Here is a 25,827-nt window from a genome sequence, read left to right as displayed (position 1 = left end):
ATTAGATAAGAAAAAGTAAAAAGAATCCAAATTGGAAAGGAAGAAGTAAAACTGTCACTGTTTGCAGATGACATGATATTATATACAGAAAATCCTAAAGATGCCACCAGAGAACTATTAGAATAAATGAATACAGTAAAATAGCAAGATATAGAATATGCAGATATTTATTCTATATACTAGCAACAAATTATCAGAAAAAAATTAAGAAAACAATCCCACATATGGATCAATGGAACAGAACAGAGAGCCCAGAAATAAACCTACACACCTATGGTCAATTAACCATCAACAAAGTGGGCAAGGACACACAATAGAAAAAAGACAATCTCTTCAACAGTGGTGCTGGGAAAGTTGGACAGCCACATGCAAATCAATGAATTTATAACACATCTTCACACCATACAAAAAAAAAATAAACTCAAAACGGCTTAAAGTCTGAAATATAAGACACGACACCATAAAATTCCTAGAAAAGAACATAAGCAAAACATTCTCTAACATAAATCATACCGATGTGTTCTTAGGTCAATTTCCCAAGGCAATAGAAATAAAAGGAAAAATAAACATATGAGATCTACTCAAACTTAAAAGTTTCCCTACAGCAAACAAAATGAAAAGATAACCTATAGACTGGGAGAAAAAACTGAAGACAACACAAACAAATGGAAAGATAAATTTTGCTAATGGGCTTGAAGAATTAAAAATTATTTAAATGATGACACATATCAACTATATCTCAATAAAATTAATAAAATGAAAAGTTTGAATCACAAAAGTATCATGTTTGGTTTTATAAATACACACATACATACACTTTCATGCTTGACAAACAAGGAGTATATAGTTGTCCCTCGGTTTCTGCAGTGGATTGGTTTCAGGATTCAGACCCTAACCCTTTAGCCCCCAGGCCTGTCAGATACCAAAATTCATGGATGCATAAGTCCCTTATACAAATTGGCTTAATATTTGAATGTAACCTACCCACGCTGCTGCTGCTGCTGCTAAGTCACTTCAGTCGTATCCAACTCTGTGCGACCCCATAGACAGCAGCCCACCAGGCTCCCCTGCCCCTGGGATTCTCAAGGCAAGAACACTGGAGTGGGTTGCCATTTCCTTCTCCAATGCATGAAAGTGAAGAGTGAAAGTGAAGTCACTCAGTCGTGTCTGACTCTTAGTGACCCCATGGACTGCAGCCTACCATTGTCCCATATACTTTAAATCATTTCTAGATTGACATATAATACCTAACACAATATAAATGCTATGTAAATAGTTGCCACTGTGTAGTAAATTCAAGTTTTGCTTTTTAGAACTTTCTGGAAACTTTTTTCTCAAATACTTTGAATCATTGGTTAGTTGAATCTGCAGGTGTAGAACCCACAGATATAAAGGGCTGAGGGTACATGCTTTCAAAATATCCAAAGTAATGTTTGCAAAAATGAACCTGTGTTCAACCACAGAGAAAATTCCTAAAAGTTGAAATCTTTTAACTCACAATTACCTAGTAAAATGAAGAAAATTAGATAGAAAACCAAAAGGCTAGATAAATTAACACAGAATCATATGAGTGTCAAATACATCCCACAGAAAATTCTAAAAGCACTTCAAAGTAATTTTTGGATTAAAGAAGAAGACTACAATCATAGACTATTAAGAAATTAATAACAATTAGAACATTGTATAATAAAAGAAACAGTTAAAGAAGTACTCAGAGGAAAATATACAGCCTTAAATGCATTTATTAGAAAATAAGAAGAGTGAAAATAAACATTTAACTTAGGAAGTTTAAAAATAAACCAAAAGTAAGTAGAAAGAAGGAATTGAGAAAAATAAAAGTAGAAATCAATGAAAATCAAATACCACTAGACTTAAGCTGGAGTTTTGAAAGCTCAATAAATAGTCTTGCCAATAATAAATTTGATCAAGAAAAAATGGTTAGTATTATTATAAAAACAACAATTGAGCACTAAGTGCCAGGTACTGTGCTAAGCACTTTATATTTAATTCTATGTCAATCTGATAAAAAGATATTATTATTACCATCCTAAAGTACATCTTCTCCCCTTTTCTGTTTTATTTTTCTTCCTTAGCATTTCTCACTAACCTACCAGATATTTTTTTCTAATCTTTCTTATTAATGTTTGCACCAATACACATTTTCTTGTTTTGTTCATTGTTATATTTCCAACACCTAGAACAGTGTCTGACACAAAATAGGTCCTTTTTTTTAATTTTAATTTTTACTTTATTTTACTTTACAATACTGTATTGGTTTTGCCATACATTGACATGAATCCACCACAGGTGTACATGTGTTCCCAAACATGAACCCCCCTCCCACCTCCCTCCCCATAACATCTCTCTGGGTCATCCCCGTGCACCAGCCCCAAGCATCCTGTATCCTGCATCGGACATAGACTGGTGATTCGTTTCTTACATGATAGTATACATGTTTCAATGCCATTCTCCCAAATCATCCCACCCACTCCCTCTCCCTCTGAGTCCAAAAGTCTGTTCTACACATCTGTGTCTCTTTTACTGTCTTGCATACAGGGTCATCATTGCCATCTTTCTAAATTCCATATATATGTGTTAGTATACTGTATTGGTGTTTTTCTTTCTGGCTTACTTCACTCTGTATAATCGGCTCCAGTTTCATCCATTTCATCAGAACTGATTCAAATGTATTCTTTTTAATGGCTGAGTAATACTCCATTGTGTATATGTACCACAGCTTTCTTATCCATTCATCTGCTGATGGACATCTAGGTTGTTTCCATGTCCTGGCTATTATAAACAGTGCTGTGATGAACATTGGGGTACATGTGTCTCTTTCAATTCTGGTTTCCTCGGTGTGTATGCCCAGCAATGGGATTGCTGGGTCATATGGCAGTTCTATTTGCAATTTTTAAAGGAATCTCCACATTGTTCTCCATAGTGGCTGTACTGGTTTGCATTCCCACCAACAGTGTAGGAGGGTTCCCTTTTCTCCACACCCTCTCCAGCATTTATTGCTTGCAGACTTTTGGATCACAGACATTCTGACTGGTGTGAAGTGGTACCTCATTGTGGTTTTGATTTGCATTTCTCTAATAATGAGTGACGTTGAGCATCTTTTCATGTGTGTTAGCCATCCATATGTCTTTGGAGTAATGTCTATTTAGTTCTTTGGCCCATTTTTTGATTGGGTCGTTTATTTTTCTGGAATTGAGTTGCATAAGTTGCTTGTATATTTTTCAGATTAGCTGTTTGTCAGTTGCTTCATTTGCTATTATTTTCTCCCATTCTGAAGGCTGTCTTTTCACCTTGCTTATAGTTTCCTTTGTTGTGCAGAAGCTTTTAATTTTAATTAGATCCCATTTGTTTATTTTTGCTTTTATTTCCAGAATTCTGGGGGGTGGATCATAGAGGATCCTGCTGTGATTTATGTCAGAGAGTGTTTTGCCTATGTTCTCCTCTAGGAGTTTTATAGTTTCTGGTCTTACATTTAGATCTTTAATCCATTCTGAGTTTATTTTTGTGTGTGGTGTTAGAAAGTGATCTAGTCTCATTCTTTTACAAGTGGTTGACCAGTTTTCCCAGCACCACTTGTTAAAGAGATTGTCTTTACTCCATTGTATATTCTTGCCTCCTTTGTCAAAGATAAGGTGTCCACATGTGTGTGGATTTATCTCTGGGCTTTCTATTTTGTTCCATTGACCTATATGTCTGTCTTTATGCCAGTACCATACTGTCCTGATGACTGTGGCTTTGTAGTAGAGCCTGAAGTCAGGCAAGTTGATTCCTCCAGTTCCATTCTTCTTTCTCAAGATTGCTTTGGCTATTTGAGGTTTTTTGTATTTCCATACAAATCTTGAAATTATTTGTTCTAGTTCTGTGAAAAATATGGCTGGTAGCTTGATAGGGATTGCATTGAATTTGTAGATTGCTTTGGGTAGTATACTCATTTTCATTATACTGATTCTTCCGATCCATGAACATGGTATATTTCTCCACCTATTAGTGTCCTCTTTGATTTCTTTCATCAGTGTTTTATAGTTTTCTATATATAGGTCTTTAGTTTCTTTAGGTAGATATATTCCTAAGTATTTTATTCTTTTCATTGCAATGGTGAATGGAATTGTTTCCTTAATTTCTTTTTCTACTTTCTTATTAGTATATAGGAATGCAAGGGATTTCTGTGTGTTGATTTTATATCCTGCAACTTTACTGTATTCATTGATTAGCTCTAGTAATTTTCTGGTGGAGTCTTTAGGGTTTTCTATGTAGAGGATCATGTCATCTGCAAAGAGTGAGAGTTTTACATTTTTTTAAATAGAAGGGTGGCATAATCCCTATTATACAAAAGTAGAAACCATGACAAAGTTGTTTGTACAGGGCTAACCAGAAAGCAAGTGGCAGAGCTACAGTCCCAAGTTAGCCAGTGATGTCAGAGGCCATACTGCTAATATTAAATTATATTGCCTTCTAGATAAATATTAAGAATCAATATGGAGCTAAAACCACAGATCTAAGAATTACAAGTGAATGTAATATGCATCTTTACACCAATAAAATTTAAAATCGCAATGTAATGAACAATTTTCTGAAAAATATAAATTATCAGAATGATTCAAGATGTGAAAAACTTAAATAACCTAATATAAATTAAAAATAATAGGGACTTCCCTGATGGTCTAGTGGTTAGAAAGTCATCTACCAATGCAGTAGACGCAAGTTTGATTCTTGGTCTGGGAAGATCCCATATGCCGTGGAGCAACTCAGCTCACAAGCTGAGTGCCTGGAGCCCATATTCTGCAACAAGAGAAGCCCATACAATACAACAAAGAGTAACTCCTGCTTGCCACAACCAGAGAAAGTTCGTGTGCAACAACAAAGAACCAGCACAGCCAAAATAAATAAATAAACAGAAACTTAAAAAAAGAAAATAATAGAAATTTTATCCCCACAAGGTACCAGGACCAAAAATTTTTAAGGGGAAATCTCATCAAATAATTAATGAGTAGGTAATTTCTATTACTTAAATGGTTCATGAATATACAAAAAATGAAAATATTTTACTTTTAAAATGAGGATAGTATAATCCTAACATCAAAAAACATAAGGGCAGCAGGAAAGAAAGCTACACTCAAAGTTCTGAACTAAAGTGGTAACAAACTGAATTATTTGCTGTTGTTCAGTTGCTTAGTTGTGTCCAACTCTGCGCAACCCCAAGGACTGCAGCACACCAGGTTTCCCTGTCCTTCACTATCTCCCAGAATTTGTTCAAAGTCATGTCCACTGAGTTGATGACACCATCCAACCATCTCATCCTCTGTCACTTCCTTCCTCTTCTGCCCTCAAGATTTCTCAGCATCAGGATCTTTGCCAGTGAGTTGCCTCTTCGTATCAGGTGGCCAAAGAATGGAGCTTCAGCTTAAGCATCAGTCCTTCCAATGAATATTCAGGATTGATTTCCTTTAGGATGGACTGGTTGGATCTCCTTGAAGTCCAAGGGACTCTCAAGAGTCTTCTCCAACACCACAGTTCTAAAGCATCAATTCTTCGGTGCTCAGCTTTCTTTATGGTCCAGCTCTCATATCCATATATGACTACTGGAAAAACCATAGCTTTGACTAGACAGACCTCTGTAGGTAAAGTAATGTCTCTGTTTTTTACTATGCTGACTAGGTTTGTCATAGCTTTTCTCCCAAGGAGCAAGTGTCTTTTAATATCATGGCTTTAGTCACATCTGCACTAATTTTGGAGCTCAAGAAAAAACAGTCAGTCACAATTACTATTGCTTCCCCATCTATTTGCCACGAAGTGATGGGACCAGATGCCATGATCTTAGTTTTTTGAATGTTGAGTTTTAAACCAGGTTTTTCACTCTCCGCTTTCACTTTCATCAAGAGGCTCTTCAGTTCCTCTTCACCTTCTGCCATAAGGGTGGCGCATCTGAATATCTGAGGTTATTGATATTTCTCCCAGCAATCTTAATTCCAGCTTGAGCTTCATCCAGCCTGGCATTTCACATGAGGCACTCCGCATTTAAGTTAAATAAGCAAGAAGATAATATACAGTGTTGATATACTCCTTTCCTTATTTTGAACCAGTCTGTTGTTTCATGTCCAGTTCTAACTATTGCTCCTTGACCTGCATACAGATTTCTCAGGAGGCAGGTAAGGCAGTCTGGTATTCCCATCTCTTTAAGAATTTTCCACAGGTTTGTTGTGATCCATACTGTTATGATCAAACTGAATATAGCAATATATCAAACCAAGTGAGGTTTAATCCAAAAGTACAAGGATAGTTCAACATTTCTATTAATGCAATTATTTCTTTAATAAATTTAAAAAGTATATGATTGCCTCAATAGATACAAATTTGATTAGACACTTCATCTATGTCTATTGTAAGATATATGAATGACTAACAAGTACATGAAAAGATGTTCAACATCATTGGTCATTAAGGTAATGAAAATTAAAAATCACAATGAGATACTACTTCCTACCCATCAGAATGGCTATAATTACAAAGATAAGTAATATAAAGAGTTAGAAAGGATGTGAAGAAACTGGAACTCTCATATATAGCTAGTGGGAAGGTAAAATCTTATAGTACTTTGGAAAATTGTTTGGTAGTTTCTTAAAAAGCATAAACATAAATAATATATGATTCAGCAATTTCACTTCTTTGTAGCTACCCAGGGAAAATGAAACCATATGCCCACATAAAAACTTGAACACGAATGTCCATAAGCAGGATTATTCATAATAGCTCCAAACTGGAAACAATCTACATGTGCATCAACTAATAAATAGGTAAACAAAGTGTTGCATGTCTATACAATGGACAACTGTTTACTATTAGAACAGAACAGACTACACATATGTGTTGCAACAGGGATGTACCTCAAAAACATCATGCTAAGTGAAAAAAAACCAGGTGTATAAGCCTAGATGTTATATGATTCCATTTATATGAAATATCCAGAAACAGAAAACCTAGAGAGACAAAGATCAGTGGTTACCTGGGATTGGGATGGGAATGAGATTGAGAGCAAACGGGCATGAGGCAACTGCTAGGGGTAGAATTGCTTAAATTGGATTGTGGTGGTGCTGTAAAACTCTGTGAATGTATGAAAAATCACTGAATGGTACATTCTTTTGGTATCTAAATTATACTTCAAGAATGCTGTTAAAAATCACATTTATAAAAATGAGAAACTTGGTTTATGAAATATATTTAATCAGGACTCTATGAAAAACTACTGGATGGCAATGAAATTGGATAAAAAATGGAAAGAAGCAAAACACATGTATTATTTTAGCATAAATTAACAAAATGATAATTAGGTTTGGGTGTATGATACCTAAGAGACATAAACAGTTATAAGAAGAGCCCAGAGAAATGATGAACACTATAATCTCCAAAGATAAGAACTATGAAATTTGTGACAACAACTAAAATACTTTCACTTTTAAGAAAAGAAAAGGTAGATTGATCAGGGCCATTAAGTCATGATGCAAAATCAAACTGCTCAAATTTTAATCCACACAAGTTGTTCTACTTTTTTCTATAGGAAAAAAAAAATCATTTAAAGCCTCCTAACTTACCCATATAGATGGGTGTCCCACATGTGGTTTGCAGCATGACCTCACTCCTTCCGTGCTTCTTCACTGCTAGGCCAAAATCAGTCACCTGCAAGAAGAAATTCACATAGAGTCACCAGTTTTCCAGATCCAAAGTTCACACATTCTGCCTACAGGATTTTCACTACACTGTATTGCATTTAATTCAGGAATTCTTAAGGACAGAGGGACTTTCCTTGCATTACTAATAAAGACCTTGCTTGCCCTTCCCACCCACCCCTCCTTGTGAAAAAGAAACCTGGTCAAGAGAAACTTGTTTTTCAAAATTTGAAAAAACACCCATAATGTTGATTATTCACTCCTTCTAATTTAAATTCACCAGTTTAACATAGGGAGTTACTCTTCCAAGAAGGCATTTAACATTTTTAAAAATAAAAATTTATCTTTATAAAGTTATTTCATTGTAAAATACATTCTGGCCTTGGTAAGTTTATTATCTATTTTTCAGATGCTCAAGCTATGTTTCAGTTTAAAGGACTGTTATAAATGCAAATCATTATTCTTGTCAGCACTCACAGAAACTCCTCCTTTTTTATAATTATTTATAAAATATTTTCTCTAGTCAATGCTATCTTTTCTTTACTATTATTTCCTCTGTGTTTCTAGAGTATACTAATTTAAAAATTATTACACTATTATAAACTACGAGAAGCAAATTAACAGGAAAAAAAATACACAATATAACTACAAATACACAGGAGGCCTACTGCTACAACTGCAGGCTTTCTGCTCAGGTCTAAATCTTGGTCGTTAAACATTTGGTTATTAAATATTCAGTGTGTGCCCTTGGTATTGTCTCCCAAGTTGGAACAGCCTTGGGCTGAAAGCAGAAAAAACAGGCACATTTACTGATCATACAACCAAAGATAAGATTGTGGTCCACAGACACTGAATGTAAAGTTTTCAGTACCTTATGGAGTAAGAAAATATTCCTATCAACAACGTGATATCACTATTTCTCTAAAGAAATTAATAAATTTCTCCAGGAGTGTTCATGATGACCCTACTTGGAGCATCATGATACATTATCTTTCTCCACAGAAAATGTATACAGGTATCAAATATATAAAAGTTCTCATGACCCAATTCAGTTCTTTGGAGGGCATTTATTCCTTCATGCACCAAATATTAATTGAGCACATACTATATTTCAGGCATTATTCCAGGTACCAACAGTGAATAAGACACACACAGAATTCCTACACTCATAGAGCTTATAATGGAAACATCTAAAAATATTTATTTGAGTATAACAACAATACTGTTAATCCTATTTATGTTATAAATGCAACAGAGCAAGTTATTCAAAGACAACATTTTATTCCCAAATTAATACATTCATATATTTTGAAAGCAACCACTTTTAAAATGCTAAGTAATAAATAATGTATCTGATCATTTATTTGACATTAAAGAACATTTAATTTGAATAAAGTCTTCAAGAATAAATACTTGGCATACTAACTGTGCTTAGGACATAAATATTAATACCCAAGAAAATTTTAAATGAGAAATACAGACTTTAGCATTAATTTAGTATCAAAGGCACAGCCAATGTGTACTTTTTCTCTGAATCTGTAACACATTTACATCAAACTACCAGGCATAATTTTGAAATTAATTAGAAATCAGAGCATCTGTTTGTTTGCTATTAACTAATGACTCAGAACTATCCAAATGAATATCTACTTTAAAAAAATTCAGTAGCACTACTTAACTTGTAAAATTATTCTTGTCAGTCACAACCTCTTTTGTGAAATTTTAATTTTTTTAGCACAGGCTGCTTATTTTTGGCTGTTAAAAAGCTTCTGAAATGTATCTAAAAAAGAGGACGTACGTTGCCACTTTGATATCAAACTATTTATAGGCAAACATTTACCACCATTTCTAATATCTTACCTTTATGTTTAAGTTCATTTCGTTGTTAGCATCAATAAAGCTGCTTTTAACCATTATGTTCTCCAGTTTCAGATCTCTATGTACTATATCTACCAAGAAAATAAAAAACAAATCAAACGAAATGGATAATGAAAAAATAATTAGAGTGGACACAAATAGAACTTGACCAGTTAACATCCACTGATGTTGAAAAAGGAGATCAGTCCTGGGTGTTCATTGGAGGGACTGATGTTGAAGCTGAATTGGCCACCTGATGCAGAAAGGTGACTCATTTGAAAAGACCCTGATGCTGGGAAAGATTGAGGGCAAAGAGAAGGGGACGACAGAGGATGAGATGGTTGGATGGCATCACCGACACAATGGGCATGAGTTTGGGTAGACTCCAGGAGCTGGTGATGGACAGGGAGGCCTGGTGTACTGTGGTTCATGGGGTCGCAAAGAGTCAGACACGACTGAGCGACTGAACTGAACTGAACTGTTGAAAAAAATCTGAGGTGGGCCAGGTATAATTCTCCCCTGTTTCATTCCCTTATATTCATATCCCTTTTCTCCACGTTTCTAACCTTAAGGAGCCACTTTCTTTGACTCCCTGACCTCTCCCCAGCCCCCTGCTGCTCCAACTGGCCACTCTTCATCATGAATGGCCTGTTGAGTGTCAAAGAGGATCATGTCCAAGGTTAGCTACTTCCTGTAGGAGGAAGCTTTCCCATGCCCTTCACTCTTCAAAGACAGGATTACCTCTTTACTTCTATTCATATGTTACTGTCAGCATAAACATTTAACATACTGCAACTTGGCTACATGTATACAAGCTATACTTATTTCAATATATTTTCTGCACTATCAGTCCCACTTTTCCACTCTTTATACATTAAAGTTAAAAACAAAAACCCGTGAGACATAAAATCTCCAGTTGAATATGCCAGGGCTCAGGCAGGACTTTTATGTACATGCAAATACTCTCATGTACCAAATATTTCCTTTGCAAATAACTGATCCAGTCCATGTCCATTGCAATCATTTCCCTAAACTTAAAAATCTATAGGTATAATTTCCGGAGAAAGGAGGCTGGATGAGCCCTGGACTGTCTACTATTCCTAGTTGTTTACAGTTCCCTTCCACACTCAACCTGTGTTTAGAATTTCTACTGTTCTCCTTATTTCTTCTTACATAAACACCACAAAACTTTAACTAATATATCTTCATAATGTGGTTTGACACTTGGCAGGGCAAGTCTCTCTGCTGCCTTCACTGTTCTTTTTCATTGTTTTCTTTACTATTCTCATCCCTCTCAAAATAATTTTATCAAGTTCCATGATAAATCCTGTTAAGATTTAGTTTGAAATATACTGACTTTATAGCTTAATGTGGGAGAATTGAAATTAGCAAAATATCAAGTCTTTGGTTTTCTACTCTTGCAAAAATCCTCACTCTCTGCCTGGAAAGCCCTCCCTTTTTCACCTGAGTTTGTATTCCTCAGCTCAAGTTTTGCTTCCTCTGTGAATTCTTGCTTGACTTTCCAAATCAAATGAGGCACTTAGTACACCTATGCTCCATGCTCTTTATATTGCTCTCAAAAAATCATCATATTGTTTTCTGTACTCCATTAGAAAACAAATCATCAATTTGTTTGCATACGCCATTTCTCACCAATTTCCCTGAGAGGCAGGTGCCTTGTGTTTGAACCTCTATAAACTCTAAGACCAACCTCAATGCTGTAGGTGCTTAAGGAACATCTGTTGAATGAGCCCCTAGGTTCTAGCACCAGCTCTGCACACCTAACCATGTCCCCTGACCTCTCTGGAACAGTTTTTTTCATCTCTTTTGAACTGTGGTGTTCGAGAAGACTCTTGAGAGTCCCTTGGACTACAAAGAGATCCAACCAGTTAATCCTAAAGGAGATCAGCCTTGGGTGTTCATTGGAAGGACTGATGCTGAAGCAGAAACTCCAATACTTTGGCCACCTGATACAATGAACCTACTCATTGGAAAAGACCCTGAAGCTGGGAAAGATTGAGGGCAGGAGGAAAAGGGGATGACAGAGGATGAGATGGTTGGACAGCATCACAGATGCAATGGACGTGAGTTTGAGTAACCTCCGGGAGTTGGTGATGGACAGGGAAGCCTGGTGTGCTGCAGTCCATGGGGTCACAAAGAGTCAGACACGACTGAGCAATTGAACTGAACCGAACTGATAAAATGAGAAGCTTCTAAGGTCACATGTAAGCCAAACTAACACTGAAGGGGAAAAAAAAAGCAGGAGCATGAGGAAAAACAGTAGCAATAATACCAAAGAATAGTAAAGCAATTAGAAGAATTAGAAAAATATTTAAATGCGGATAATAAAGTAGTGAAACGACTCCCATATGGTACTCTACTGGTGGATCATACATTTGTCAAAACCCATAGAATGTACAATACCAAGAGCGAACACTAATGTAAACTATGGACTTTGGGTGATAACGATGTGTCAGTGCAAGTCCATCAACTGTAACAAGTGTAACCATTCTGATAGGGGATGCTAATAATGGGGAAGTATTTGCATGCATGGATAGAAGTATTTGGGAATCTCTGTAACTTCTCAATTTTGCTGTGAACCTAAAACTGCTCTAATAATTAAGTCTAAAATTTTTTAAAATGCCTAGTATATGCAGATTTTTAACATTATTATTAATATATGAGTTTTTAGAAATTTCACTTCTATTGATTTTCTATTTTGGATTTAATAATATTAGCTCCTTTTCAAGTTGTTGAATAGAAATGTTCATAATTTCATTCTTATCCATGGACAATGTAATTGCATACCTGTCTTGTTTCTAATTAAAATATATCAATAAAGTTACAAAGGAAAAAATTTAATTTTTAAAATCAAATTTTCTGTATCAGTAGGCATTACTTCTGTGACTATGAATCCTGAATACAATCAGCCTTAAACAAAAGTGCTATCTGCCTTCATGGCATCAATAAGCTGGGTGATCCTCTTCTTACCGTTATTGTGAAGATAGGCTATAGCTGAGGCGAGACTTTGAATGATCCATCTTGTCTCATTCTCTGAGAAATGACCTTTCCTATCCAGAATTTCTTTGAGTTCTCCATCCTCACAAAGCTCCATCACAAGATACATTTTCTGACATAAATATAAAGAGAGAGAGCACAAATTATTTAGTTGGGTATGTTTAAATGTTATATATTGTATACAGAGAATAGAAATATCATTATAATCTTAATCAGTCTATTCATTTAACATAGTTGCTATCTGTCATGTACAAGGTACTCTGTAGGATACTAGAGGGGGAAAAAGTGGAAGTATTAGTCACTCAGTCACGTCCGACTCTTTCCAAACCCATGGACTGTAGCCCGTCAGGCTACTCTGTCCATGAAATTCTCTAGGCAGGAATACTGAAGTGGGTAGCCATTCCCTTCCCCAGGGGATCTTCTTGACCCAGGGATCGAACCTGGGTCTCCTACATTGCAGAGGCCACCAGGGAAGCTCTACTAGAGGAAAAAGCAAGCATAAAACATACTCTTTACCTCCAAAGAGCTCAGAGTATGGTTATAATCACAATGTCATGTGATAAGTGCTAACAGAAGAGGACTGTCCAAAATGTGATGAGGTTACAGAGAGGGGGCGAGCCTAAAAAATACTCACTGTGAAGAGGTGCCATTTCAGGCAGGTCTGGATGACTGAACAGGGATTTATGGGTAGAAAAGATGGGCAAGGACAGGCATAGCACACAGCATTTGCAGACTCCAAAGCTGGAAATAACACTAGGGCAGTTAAAGAATAACACATATCTCAGTGTTAATAGCATTTTGGTAAGTCAGAGAAGACTGGAATGGTGAGGGGGGAGGCCAGAAAGAACAGGTTGGTGCCAGGCTGTAGAGTCCTGGATGTCACACAAAGGAGCTTGGATTTTTCCCCCCATATGCAATAAGTAGCCACTGAAGATATTTTTTAAATTTTTACCCACTCTGTGATCTCCAACCAGGGATCGAACCTATACCCCCCATAGTGGGAGCTCAGTGTCTTAACCACCGGACCACCAGGGAAGTCCTACCAGGGAAGATTTTTAAGCTTATGTCTGGAGTGGAGGAAGTGTATGTGCTATCATCAACTCTGCATTTCTAAACAAACACTCCACTCCAATAGCAATGCAGAGCAGAACTCAACAAACTTCTTTTCTGTGAAAGCCAGATACAGATAGTAAGTATTTTTGGTTTCACAGGCCATACAACCTCTTCTGTAACCACTCAGCTCTGCTGTCACAGCATAAAAGCACCCATAAACAATACAATAAAACTTTATTTATGGACTTTGGAACTTAGTTTCATATAATTTTCACATGTCATGAAATATTACTATTTTAACCTTTCTTTCCAACCATTTAAAAATGTAAAAAACCTAACTTACAGGCCATAAAAAAAACAGGCTGCACTCCAGACTGGCTCACATGCTGTGTATACTGACCTCTGTTCATAAAAGGGTAGATGTGAGGAGCAGAATGAAGAAAAGAAGAAAACAATGTGAAAATATGCAGAGGGAGAAACAGTGGAACTTAGTGACTAACGGGGTATAAGTGGTAAAAGCCACAAATGAAATGCCTATTCCATACTTGCTGTATCTGTGGATGTTTCTTATACTCACTTTAAGTATTCCAATAGTCAGGTCATCTATTGAGTCAGAAAGATTCCCAGTCAACTAAAATGCATGCCTTTTTCATACCTGTTGCTATTCAGACGCAGAACAGCCTCCACGTCTCCATTTTGTCCTGTGCCACTACATTTTCATTGTTGTTTGTAAGATTCTGGGACCTGATCCTATTCTATTACCACTCCTGATGCAACTTCTGTGTTCAGTCGGCAAGCAGGAAAGCAAGAGAAGGCTAGCAACCTTTCTTCCTATAGTCAAAATTCTGACTCACTAAACCTTAGGATGCTTTAGAATTTCAAAAGTAACTACAGAATTCTGTAAAGTCTAATGCAAAAATAAGCTTTTGAACTAGGCCATAGTTTTTCCACTGACAGCATGGCAGAGATCATGAAATGAAATGGTAAGTGAATTATTTGGAAGGCAAAGTTACATTAGCAGTGCTTACAATACAAATTGATCAATTTAAAACATGTAAGCTGATAACAGTTATTATCAATAAAGGTTTTTCAGAAGTCTTTCTGTAATTATTAAAAAATAATTGTGTAGGCCTGGAGAATATGTGGACTCACAAGAAACCCTACATAGTCAACGGATGATCAGTATTACTACCTTAGCCTAACCAGTCAGTTAACAATTCCCTTTAATCTTTAAGATGGCTTCAACTGGAAGTCTAGGTATTTGTGTGAGCTGGGAAGATGGGGAGACAGATCTGACCTTTGTGAATCAAAGGCAAACAATAGGTAAAAAATACAATCACAGATGATGGTTTCCTTTGCCTTCAAATTATTCTAGATTTGGACTCCCACTTATGTTCCAAAATGAAGGAACAGACCAGACTTGTCCTCCTTCCTGAAACAACCTAAAAAATGGATAAAATACATGAAGTAACAATTTTCAGACATTAGTTATCAGGCAGCACAAGGCAGTGATCCCTGACAGAGGAGAAACCTATGAGACAAGCCCCAAGATTATCCTAGCTTACTGTCTAGAGATTCCAAGCTATAGAGAAGGGAAAGAACACCCAAGCAGAGCTCAACAGTCTACATGAACGGAGGAGAGGGTGCTGAGAGTCCAGGAAGACCAAGACAACTAAACTCCACAGGCAAGACTGCCAAAGAGGGTAAGGCTATACACAAAGAAAGCACTATAGATTTGTAGGTGGCTGCCGATCCCACCCTCAACTCTTCAGCAAAGTACTAACTAGCACATATGTATCAAGAATCTACCCAGAGGAAAACAAGATGGTGGAGGAGTAGGTGGACGTGGAGTACATTTCTCTCCACAGATACATCAGGAATACACCTTCAGACACAGAAGTGCACGCAGAACACCAGCTGAGACTGGACAGGAGTACCTGACCAGTGGAAAATAATATATAGACCCACGTAAAACTTGGTAGAATGAAGGAACCAAGGGGAAAAACAGGAGTGTTAGTAGGACTGGACCTGCCTTTGGCAGGTGGGGGAACTGAAGCAGGGGTCCGATCCCCACATACGGGCAATTGTCTGAGTCAGAGGAGAAATATTTAAGGCTGAGAGTGAAACAGCTGATCTGTGGCAGCCTAAATGGAATGAGAATCAGACAGCGCTTGCTGCAACCATACATGCCCTGGACAGGGATGCAGACCCCCTGGAAGGCACACCAGCTGGGAGATGGAGCTTAAGAATTGTGGAGCAATCCCTGGGCGAGGGCTACTATTGACTGCGGAGAGACGGATCAGGGATGTGAGGGAGGAGGTTGTGCTGGGAAATGCCTGCAGAGGAAAGCTGGGCAGCCAGGGAAGCAAGGAGATACTGCTGAGTTATGCATAGGGGCTGGAGCCATCACCATAGCCTCTCTTCCCCTACATGCCAGCATTGGCAGCTGAACAACAGAGGGGCTGGCCCAGCAAAGGCCTGAGGCACTGAACTACAGAGTAGGACCCCAACCACGAGGGCCCCTCTATGTGCCTGATGAGTGAACAACAGAGAAGGACCCTAGGCAAGGAAGCCCTCTAAGTGCTTGAACCGGTGGAGCTAGAGAGAAAGACTGGCCAAAGAGGACTTCTGATCACCAGCCACAAGAGGCACAAAAAAAGATTCTGATGGGGCTGTAACTCCTGCAGCGGAGGCAGTCTGTGCACCTGCACACTTGGCGCCTCCAGGGTCCCCCAAGCCAAGCAGTTGTGTCACCTTCACGCTCAGCTTTCACCGGGGCAGAGCTGCCACAGGCAAAAAAGGTCTTGCACCTATGCGTGCAGGGTCGCTTCAGTAGTGTCCAACTTTTTGTGACCCTGTAGACTGTGGCCTGCCAGGCTTCGCTGTCAGGAAGGGGGTTCTCCAGGCAAGAATACTGGAGCTATTGGTCAATACTGGTTGCCATAACCTTCTAGAGCACTATATTTCCTACTGCCCTAGCCGCCAACTCCTCTGAGTACCTGGTACTGCCAGAATCCCTGAGATTCTGCAGGGAGCTGCACCATCACACCTGGCCCTCATAGGGGCAAACCCAAGTCCTCCAGGGCAGCCTCAGGAGCAAACCCCCAGTGGATGGCCCATATGCAGTGGTGGAAATAAACCACAATTGAAACACAGGGGCAGTGTGACTAAGAAAGAAGACCCAAAACCCTCCTACCAGCTGTACAAGCTACAGATTAAATCCACATGATCAACTAGACAGACTGTCTCTATGGAATATACAAAAGGTCATTGAGAGCTCCCACAAGAGAAAACACACTAGTTCTGATACCTGTTGACATTGGAGGCAAGAACACATAGGAGTAGAACTTGATTAGAATCTGAGCTGCCCCCACAGCAGGTCCAGAGATCAGCAGTGTTAGAGGGTGTCCTAGGGAGGTGAGGTGGACTGTGATTCCCAGCGAGGGAAAGGAATCTGACAGCAGTGACTCAAGGAAAACACTTATTATTCTTACGTTTTGACTTGTTCTGTAGATTCTTTTGGATTTTTTCCCCTCCTCTGTTGTAGTTGTCAATTTTATTGGCACTATGAAATCTAATTAAGCTTTTGAGCTTTTTCTTTTTATTCATTTTTTCTCAGTCACATTTTTTTCTTGTTGTTATAAACCTCTGCCTCTACGTTGGGCTTTTGCAGTTCTGGGGAGTTTCCTTTTTCTTTTCTCTTCCCTTCTTTTAATTTTAACTTTTTAAACCTATTATTATTTTTTCTACATTTATTCCTTTGTTTTTCCTACTGTTCTTTTCCCCCTGCAGTTATTCTTTAATATATATAAATCTTCTTTATCTACCTCTATTTAACTTTGCATATCTATTCTTTCTTTTCTTTCTTTCCTTTCCTCTCAACATAGTTGTTAGTTTTATTTTCATTACTTTATTCCCCAGTTGGCACCTTGCTTTCGTTTTGTCTTCCATTTTGTGCTTTAGTTAGTTTTGTTCGGGTAGACATAATTTTTGGTTCCTTGTTTGCCAGGTCAATCTATTATACTTTACTTTTGTTGGACTGTTTTGATTTTGCTTATGGGTGTATACGTATTTGTGTATATTCAGTCACACTTTTTATTGTTGTTATAAACCTCTGCATCTCTGTCGGGCTTTTGCAGTTCTGTGGGGTTTTCCTTTTTTCTTCTTCTGTTTTTTTTTTCTTCTCTCTTTTTTATAATTTTAACTTTTAATTTTTTTAAACCTATTATATTTTTTCATTTATTCCTTTGTTTGCCTTTCCTACTGTTCCTTTCTCCTTGCAGTTAATCTTTAATGTATATAAATCTTCTTCATCTACCTCTATTTAACTTTGCATATCTATTCTTTCTTTCTTTTCCTCTTAATATATTTGTTAGTTTTGTTTTCGTTGCTTTATTCTCCACTTGGCACCTTGCTTTAGTTTTGTTTTCCTGTTTGTGCTTTAGTTAGTTTTGTTCTTAACTGGTAAATATAATTTTTGGTTTCCTTTGTTCACCAGGTCAATCTATTGTATTTTATTTTTGTGGACTGTTTTCGCTTTGTTCATGGGTATATATGTCTATGTGTATATTTCATTATTTTAATTATTATTTGCCTGAATTTGTAACCGCCATTTGTCTGAGGTTCATCTTTGGTTTCTCATTTTTGGGTATTTGTTTTAATCTCACTTAATGCCATAACAAACCACGTGTGAAACCTTCGCTCCTGACCAGAGGTCAAGACCTGAGCCTTTGGAGTGGGAGCACTGACTCCAAGACCCTACACTACCAGAGAACTAACCCTACTAGGGGGTATCAAATAGTGAGAACTCACACAAAGGAAACCACTGGAATACAAGATCCGGCATCACCCAACCACCAGTAGCACCCTGTGTGGGACACCTCATCTAAACAACAAACAAAACAAAAATACAAACCCAATCATCAGCAGACAGGGTTACCACCTCACTCAGCCTTGCCCATTAGAGGAAAAACAAACAAAAACCTAGCACAAATCTGACCCTATAGGAAGCTTACACAAACCACTGGACCAACCTTAAGTGTTCGTGTTAGTCACTCAGTCGCGCCCGACTCTTTGTGACCCCATGGACTACAGCCCACTAGGCTTCTCTGTACATGAGATTTTCCAGGCAAGGATACTGGAGTGGGTTGCCATTTCCTTCTCCGGGGGATCTTCCCAACCAAGGGATAGAACCCAGGTCTCCTGCACTGCAGGGAGATTCTTTACCAACTGAGCTACAAGGGAAGCCCCTTAGGAGGGCAGAAACGAAAAGGAAGAAAGAATTCAACCTTGAAGCCTGGGAAAAGGAGACCTCAAACACAATAAGTTAAAAAAAAAATAATGAAAAGGAAGAGAAATACTAAGGACTTTCCTGTAGCTCAAACAGTAAGGAATCTGCCTGCAATGCAGGAGAACATTGTTCGATTCCCGGGTCGGGAAGATCCTCTGGAGAAGGGAATGGCAATCCACTCTAGTATTCTTGCCTGGAGAATTCCATGGACAGAGAGGCCTCGCAGGCTACAGTTCACTGGGTTGCAAAGAGTCAGACACGACTGAGTGACTAATACACACACACAGAGAAATACTACCCAAATAAAGGAACAAACTAGAAACACAGAAGTCCAAATAAATCAAGAGGAAAGAGGCAACCTACCTGAAAAAGAATTCAGAATAATGATAGTAAATATGATTTAAAAAATGTTGAAAATAAAATGAAGACAATGCAAGAATCAATTAACAAAGATCTAGAAGAATTAAAGAATAAACATGCAGAGACAAACAACCAATTACTGAAATTAACAATACTCTAGGGGAGGAACAGGCAAATTTGGCCGTGGAGTACGGAATGAAGCAGGGCAAAGGCTAATAGAGTTTTGCCATGAGAATGCACTGGTCATAGCAAATATCCTCTTCCAACAACACAAGAGAAGAGTCTATACATGGACATCACCAGATGGTCAACACCGAAATCAGATTGATTATATTCTTTGCAGCCAAAGATGGAGAAGCTCTATATAGTCAGCAAAAACAAGACTGGGAGCTGACTGTGGCTCAGATCATGAACACCTTATTGCCAAATTCAGACTTAAATTGAAGAAAGTGGGGAAAACCACTAGACCATTCAGGTATGACCTAAATCAAATCCATTATGATTATACAGTGGAAGTGAGAAATAGATTTAAGGGACTAGATCTGATAGACAGAGTGCCTGATGAACTATGGACAGAGGTTCATGACATTGTACAGGAGACAGGGATCAATCCCATTCCCATGGGAAAAAAATGCAAAAAGCAATATGGCTGTCTGAGGAGGCCTTACAAATAGCTGTGAAAAGAAGAGAAGCAAAAAGCAAAGGAGAAAAGGAAAGATATAAGCATCTGAATGCAGAGTGCCAAAGAATAGCAAGGAGAGATAAGAAAGCCTTCTTCAGTGATCAATGCAAAGAAATAGAGGAAAACAACAGAATGAGAAAGACTAGAGATCTCTTCAAAAAAATTAGAGATACCAATGGAACATTTCATGCAAAGACGGGCTCAATAAAGGACAGAAATGGTATGGACCTAACAGAAGCAGAAGATATTAAGAAGAGGTGGCAAGAATACACAGAAGAACTGTGCAAAAAAGATCTTCACAACCAAGATAATCATGATGGTGTGATCACTCACCTAGAGCCAGACATCCTGGAATGTGAAGTCAAGTGGCCCTTAGAAAGCATCACTATGAACAAAGCTAGTGGAGATGATGGAATTCCAGTTGAGCTATTTCAAATGCTGAAAGATGATGCTGTGAAAGTGCTGCACTCAATATGCCAGCAAATTTGGAAAACTCAGCAGTGGCCACAGGACTGGAAAAGGTCCGTTTTCATTCCAATCTCAAAGAAAGGCAATGCCAAAGAATGCTCAAACTACCACACAATTGCACTCATCTCACACGATAGTAACGTAATGCTCAAAATTCTCCAAGTTAGGCTTCAGCAATATGTGAACTGTGAACTTCCTGATGTTCAAGCTGGTTTTAGAAAAGGCAGAGGAACCAGAAATCAAATTGCCAACATCCGCTGGATCATGGAAAAAGCAAGAGAGTTCCAGAAAAACATCTATTTCTGCTTTGTTGCTTATGCCAAAGCCTTTGACTGTGTGGATCACAATAAACTGTGGAAAATTCTGAAAGAGATGGGAATACCAGACCATCTGACCTGCCTCTTGAGAAACCTATATGCAGGTCAGTTAGAACAGTCAGAACTGGACATGGAACAACAGACTGGTTCCAAATAGGAAAAGGGGTACGTCAAGGCTGTATATTGTCACCCTGCTTATTTAACTTCTATGCGGAGTACATCATGAGAAATGCTGGGCTGGAAGAAACACAAGCTGGAATCAAGATTGCCGGGAGAAATATCAATAACCTCAGATATGCAGATGACACCACCCTCATGACAGAAACTGAAGAAGAACTAAAGAGCCTCTTGGTGAAAGTGAAAGTGGAAAGTGAAAAAGTTGGCTTAAAGCTCAACATTCAGAAAACAAATATCATGGCATCCAGTCCCATCACTGCATGGGAAACAGATGGGGAAACAGTGGAAACAGTGTCAGACATTATTTTCTGGGGCTCCAAAATCACTGCAGATGGTGATTGTAGCCATGAAATTAAAGGACGCTTACTCCTTGGAGGGAAAGTTATGACCAACCTGGATAGCACATTGAAAAGCAGAGAAATTACTTTGCCAACAAAGGTCCGTCTAGTCAAGGCTATGGTTTTTCCTGTGGTCATGTATGGATGTGAGAGTTGGACTGTGAAGAAAGCTGAGCATCGAAGAATTGATGCTTTTGAACTGTGGTTTTGGAGAAGACTCTTGAGAGTCCCTTGGACTCCAGGGAGATCCAACCAGTCCATCTGAAAGGAGACCAGTCCTGGGTGTTCACTGGAAGGACTGATGCTGAAGCTGAAACTCCCAAGACTTTGGCCACCTCATGCGAAGAGTTGACTCACTGGAAAAGACTCTGATGCTGGGAGGGATTTGGGGCAGGAGGAGAAGGGGACAACAGAGGATGAGATGGCCAAATGGCATCACCAACTCGATGGACATGAGTTTGAGTGAACTCCGGGGGTTGATGGACAGGGAGGTCTGGTGTGCTGTGATTCATGGGGTCGCATAGAATCGGACACCACTGAGTGACTGAACTGAACTGAGAAGGAATCAATAGCAGAATATCTGAAGCAGAAGAACAAATCGGAAGTTGGAAGTTGGAAGATAAAATGGTGGGAATAACTTCTGAGGAGCAGAATAAAGTAAAAAGAATGAAAAGAACTGAGAATAGTCTCAGAGACCTCTGGGACAATACCAAATACAGCAATATTCAAATTATGGGAGTCCCAGAAGAAGAAGAGAAAATTTTTGAAGAGATTATAGTTGAAAATTTCCCCAACATGGAAAAGGAAATAGCCAATCAAGTCCAAGAGGCACAAAGAGTCCCATACAGGATAAACGCAAGGAGAAACATGCCAAGACACATACTAATCAAACTAACAAAGACTAAACACAAAGAAACAATATTAAAAACAGCAAGGGAAAAGCAACAAGTAACATACAAAGGAAACCCCATTTGCTTAATAGCTGATCTTTTCAGCAGAAACTCTGCAGGCCAGAAGGGAATGGCAGGATATATTTAAAGTACTGAAAGGGAAAAACCTACATCCAAGGTTACTGTGGTGGCTCAGACGGTAAAGCTTCTGTCTACAATGCGGGAGACCTGGGTTCGAGCCCTAGGTTGGGAAGATCCCCTGGAGAAGGAAATGGCAATCCACTCCAGCACTATTGCCTGGAAAATCCCATGGACAAAGGAGCCTGGTAGGCTACAGTCTATGGGGTTGCAAAGAGTCGGACACAACTGAGCAACTTCATTCATTCATTCATTCATTCATTCAAGGTTACTATACCCGGCAAGGATCTCATTCAAAATTGATGGAGAAATAAAAAGCTTTTCAGACAAGCAAAAGTTAAGAGAATTCAGTACCACCAAACCAGCTTTACAGCAAACATTAAATGGACTTATATAGTCAAGAAATACAAAAGAAAAAAGATCTACAAAATCACCCCCAAACAATTAAGAAAATAGTAATAGGAACATATATATCAATAATTACTTTAAATGTAAATGGATTAAATGCTCCAACCAAAAGATACAGACTGGCTGAATGGATACAAAAACAAGAACCATATATATGCTATTTACAAGAAACCCACTTTAGCCCTCAAGACACATAAACACTGAAAATGTGAGGATGGAAAAATATATTTCATGCAAATGGGAAGCAAAAGAAAGCTGGAGTAGCAATTCTCATATCAGACTAAGTAGACCTTAAAATAAAGACGATTACAAGAGATAAGGAAGGACACTACATAATGATCAAGGGATCAATCCAAGAGGAAGCTATAACAATTGTAAATATCTATGCACCCAACATAGGAAGGAGCACCTCAATACATAAGACTAACATTAACAGACACAAAAGGAGAAATTGACAGTAACACAATAATAGTAGGAGACTTTAACACCCCACTCACACCAATGGACAGATCATCAAAACAGAAAATTAATAAGGAAACACAAGTCTTTTTATTATTTATTTACTTTAATTGGAGGCTAATTACATTACAATATTGTAGTGGTTTTTGCCATACACTGACACGAATCAGCCATGGGTTTACATGTGTTCCCCATCCTGAACCCCCCACCCACTTCCCTCTCCATCCCATCCCTTAGGTCATCCCAGTGCACCAGCCCTGAGCACCCTGTCTCATGCACCAAACCTGGACTGGCGATCTGTTTCACATAAGATAATATACATGTTTCAATGCTATTCTCTCAGATCATCCCACCCTCGCCTTCTCCCACAGAGTCCAAAAAACTGTTCTATACATCTATGTCTCTTTTGCTGTCTTGCATATAGGGTTATCGATACCATCTTTCTAAATTCCATATATATGCAAATGGCACCCCACTCCAGTACTCTTGCCTAGAACATCCCATGGACAGAGGAGCAGGGTAGGCTGCAGTGCATGGGGTTGCTAAGAGTCGGACATGACTGAGCGACTTCCCTTTCACTTTTCACTTTCATGCATTGGAGAAGGAAATGGCAACCCACTCCAGTGTTCTTGCCTGGAGAATCCCAGGGACGAGGGAGCCTGGTGGGCTTCCGTCTATGGGGTCGCACAGAGTCGGACACGACTGAAGTGACTTAGCAGTAGCAGCAGCAGCATACTGTATTGGTGTTTTTCTTTCTTACTTACTTTACTCTTACTTCCAGTTTCATCCACCTCATTAGAACTGATTCAAATGTGTTCTTTTTAATGGCTGAGCAATATTCCATTGTGTATATGTATCACACCTTTCTTATCCATTCGTCTGTGATGGACATCTAGGTTGCTTCCATGTCCTGGCTATTATAAACAGTGCTGCAATGAACATTGGGGTACACATGTCTCTTTCAATTATGGTTTCCTCAGTGTGTATGCCCAGCAGTGAGGTTGCTGGTTCATATGGCAGTTCTATTTCAAGCTTTTTAAGGAATCTCCACACTGTTCTCCATAGTGGCTGTACTAGTTGTCATTCCCACCAACAGTGTAAGAGGGTTCCCTTTTCTCCACACCCTCTCCAGCATTTATTGTTTGTAGATTTTTGGATCGCAGCCATTCTGAGCGGCATGAGATGGTACCTCATTGTGGTGCTGATTTGCATTTCTCTGATAATGAGTGATGTTGAGCATCTTTTCATGTTTGTTAGCCATCTGTATGTCTTCTTTGGAGAAATATCTGTTTAGTTCTTTGGCCCATTTGTTGATTGGGTCGTTTATTTTACTGGAATTGAGCTACAGGACTTCCTTGTATATTTTTGAGATTAATTCTTTGTCAGTTGCTTCATTTGCTATTATTTTCTCCCATTCTGAAGGCTGTCTTTTCACATTGCTTATAGTTTCCTTCATTGTGCAAAAGCTTTTAAGTTTAATTAGGTCCCATTTGTGCATTTTTACTTCTATTTCCATTACTCTGGGAGGTGGGTCATAGAGGATCCTGCTGTGATTTATGTCAGACAGTGTTTTGCCTATGTTTTCCTTGAGGAGTTTTATAGCTTCTGGTCTTATGTTTAGATCTTTAATCCATTTTGAGTTTATTTTTGTGTATGGTGTTAGAAAGTGTTCTAGTTTCATTCTTTTACAAGTGGTTGACCAGTTTTCCCAGGAAACACAAGTCTTAAATGATACATTAGATGAGATGGATCTCACTGATATCTTCAGGACATTCCATCCAAATGCAGAAGAACACACCTTCTTCTCAAGTGCACATGGAACATTCTCTAGTATAGACCACATCGTGGGTCACAAATCAAGCCTCAGTAAATTTAAGAAAATTGAAATCATATCAAGCATCTTCTCTGACCACAACACTTTGAAACTAGGTATCAATTACAAGAAAAAAACTGTAGGAAACACAAACACATGGAGATTAAAGAACACATTTCTAAATAACCAACAGATTACTGAAGAAATCAAAAGGGAAATAAAAAAATTTCTAGAAACAAATGACAATAAAAACACAACAACTCAAAACCTATGGGATGCAGCAAAAGCAGTCCTAAGAGGGAAGTTTATAGCAATACAGTCCTTCCTCAAGAAACAAGAAAAACATCGAATAGACAGCCTAACTTTACACCTAAAACAAGTGGAAACAAACAAACAAACAAAATACTCCAAAATTAGTAGAAAGAAAGAAATCATAAAGATCCAAGCAGAAACAAATGAAAAAGAAATTAAAGAAATAATAGTAAAGATTAATGAAACTAAAAGCTGGTTCTTTGTGAAGATACACAAATTTGACAAACCTTTAGCCAGACTCATCAAGAAAAAAAGGGAGATCAAATCAACAAAATTAGAAAGGAAAAAGAAGAGGTTACAACAGACAACGCAGAAATACAAAGGATTATAAGAGACTATTATGAACAACTATATGGCAATAAAATGGATAACCTGGAAGAAATGGACAGGTTCTTAGAAAAGTTCAATCCTCTAAGACTGAACCAGGAAGAAATAGAAATTATGAACAACTCAATTATAAGCACTGAAATTGAAGCTGTGATCAAAATCTCCCAAAAAAGCAAAAGCCCAGGACCAGATGGCTTCACATGAGAATTCTATCAAACATTTAGAGAAGAGATAATGCCTA

General features: G+C 38.3%; 1 protein-coding gene across 10 annotated transcripts in view; it reads right to left on the bottom strand.

The window, feature by feature from the left end:
- Positions 1-25,827, bottom strand: part of STK33 (serine/threonine kinase 33) — a 199,526-nt gene that overhangs the window by 55,780 nt on the left and 117,919 nt on the right. For all 10 annotated transcript variants that reach the window (XM_069554488.1, XM_069554489.1, XM_069554494.1 and 7 more), the window contains 3 exons: positions 12,528-12,666; positions 9,540-9,628; positions 7,605-7,689 (listed from right to left, as the gene is read on the bottom strand). In XM_069554488.1, the coding sequence (XP_069410589.1) occupies positions 7,605-7,689; positions 9,540-9,628; positions 12,528-12,666 (313 nt within the window). The remainder of the gene's footprint in view (positions 1-7,604; positions 7,690-9,539; positions 9,629-12,527; positions 12,667-25,827) is intronic.

Source organism: Ovis canadensis, chromosome 15 (genome assembly GCF_042477335.2).
Source record: "Ovis canadensis isolate MfBH-ARS-UI-01 breed Bighorn chromosome 15, ARS-UI_OviCan_v2, whole genome shotgun sequence".
Classification (NCBI taxonomy): Eukaryota; Metazoa; Chordata; class Mammalia; order Artiodactyla; family Bovidae; genus Ovis; species Ovis canadensis.
This window is presented reverse-complemented; position numbering and strand designations above follow the sequence as displayed.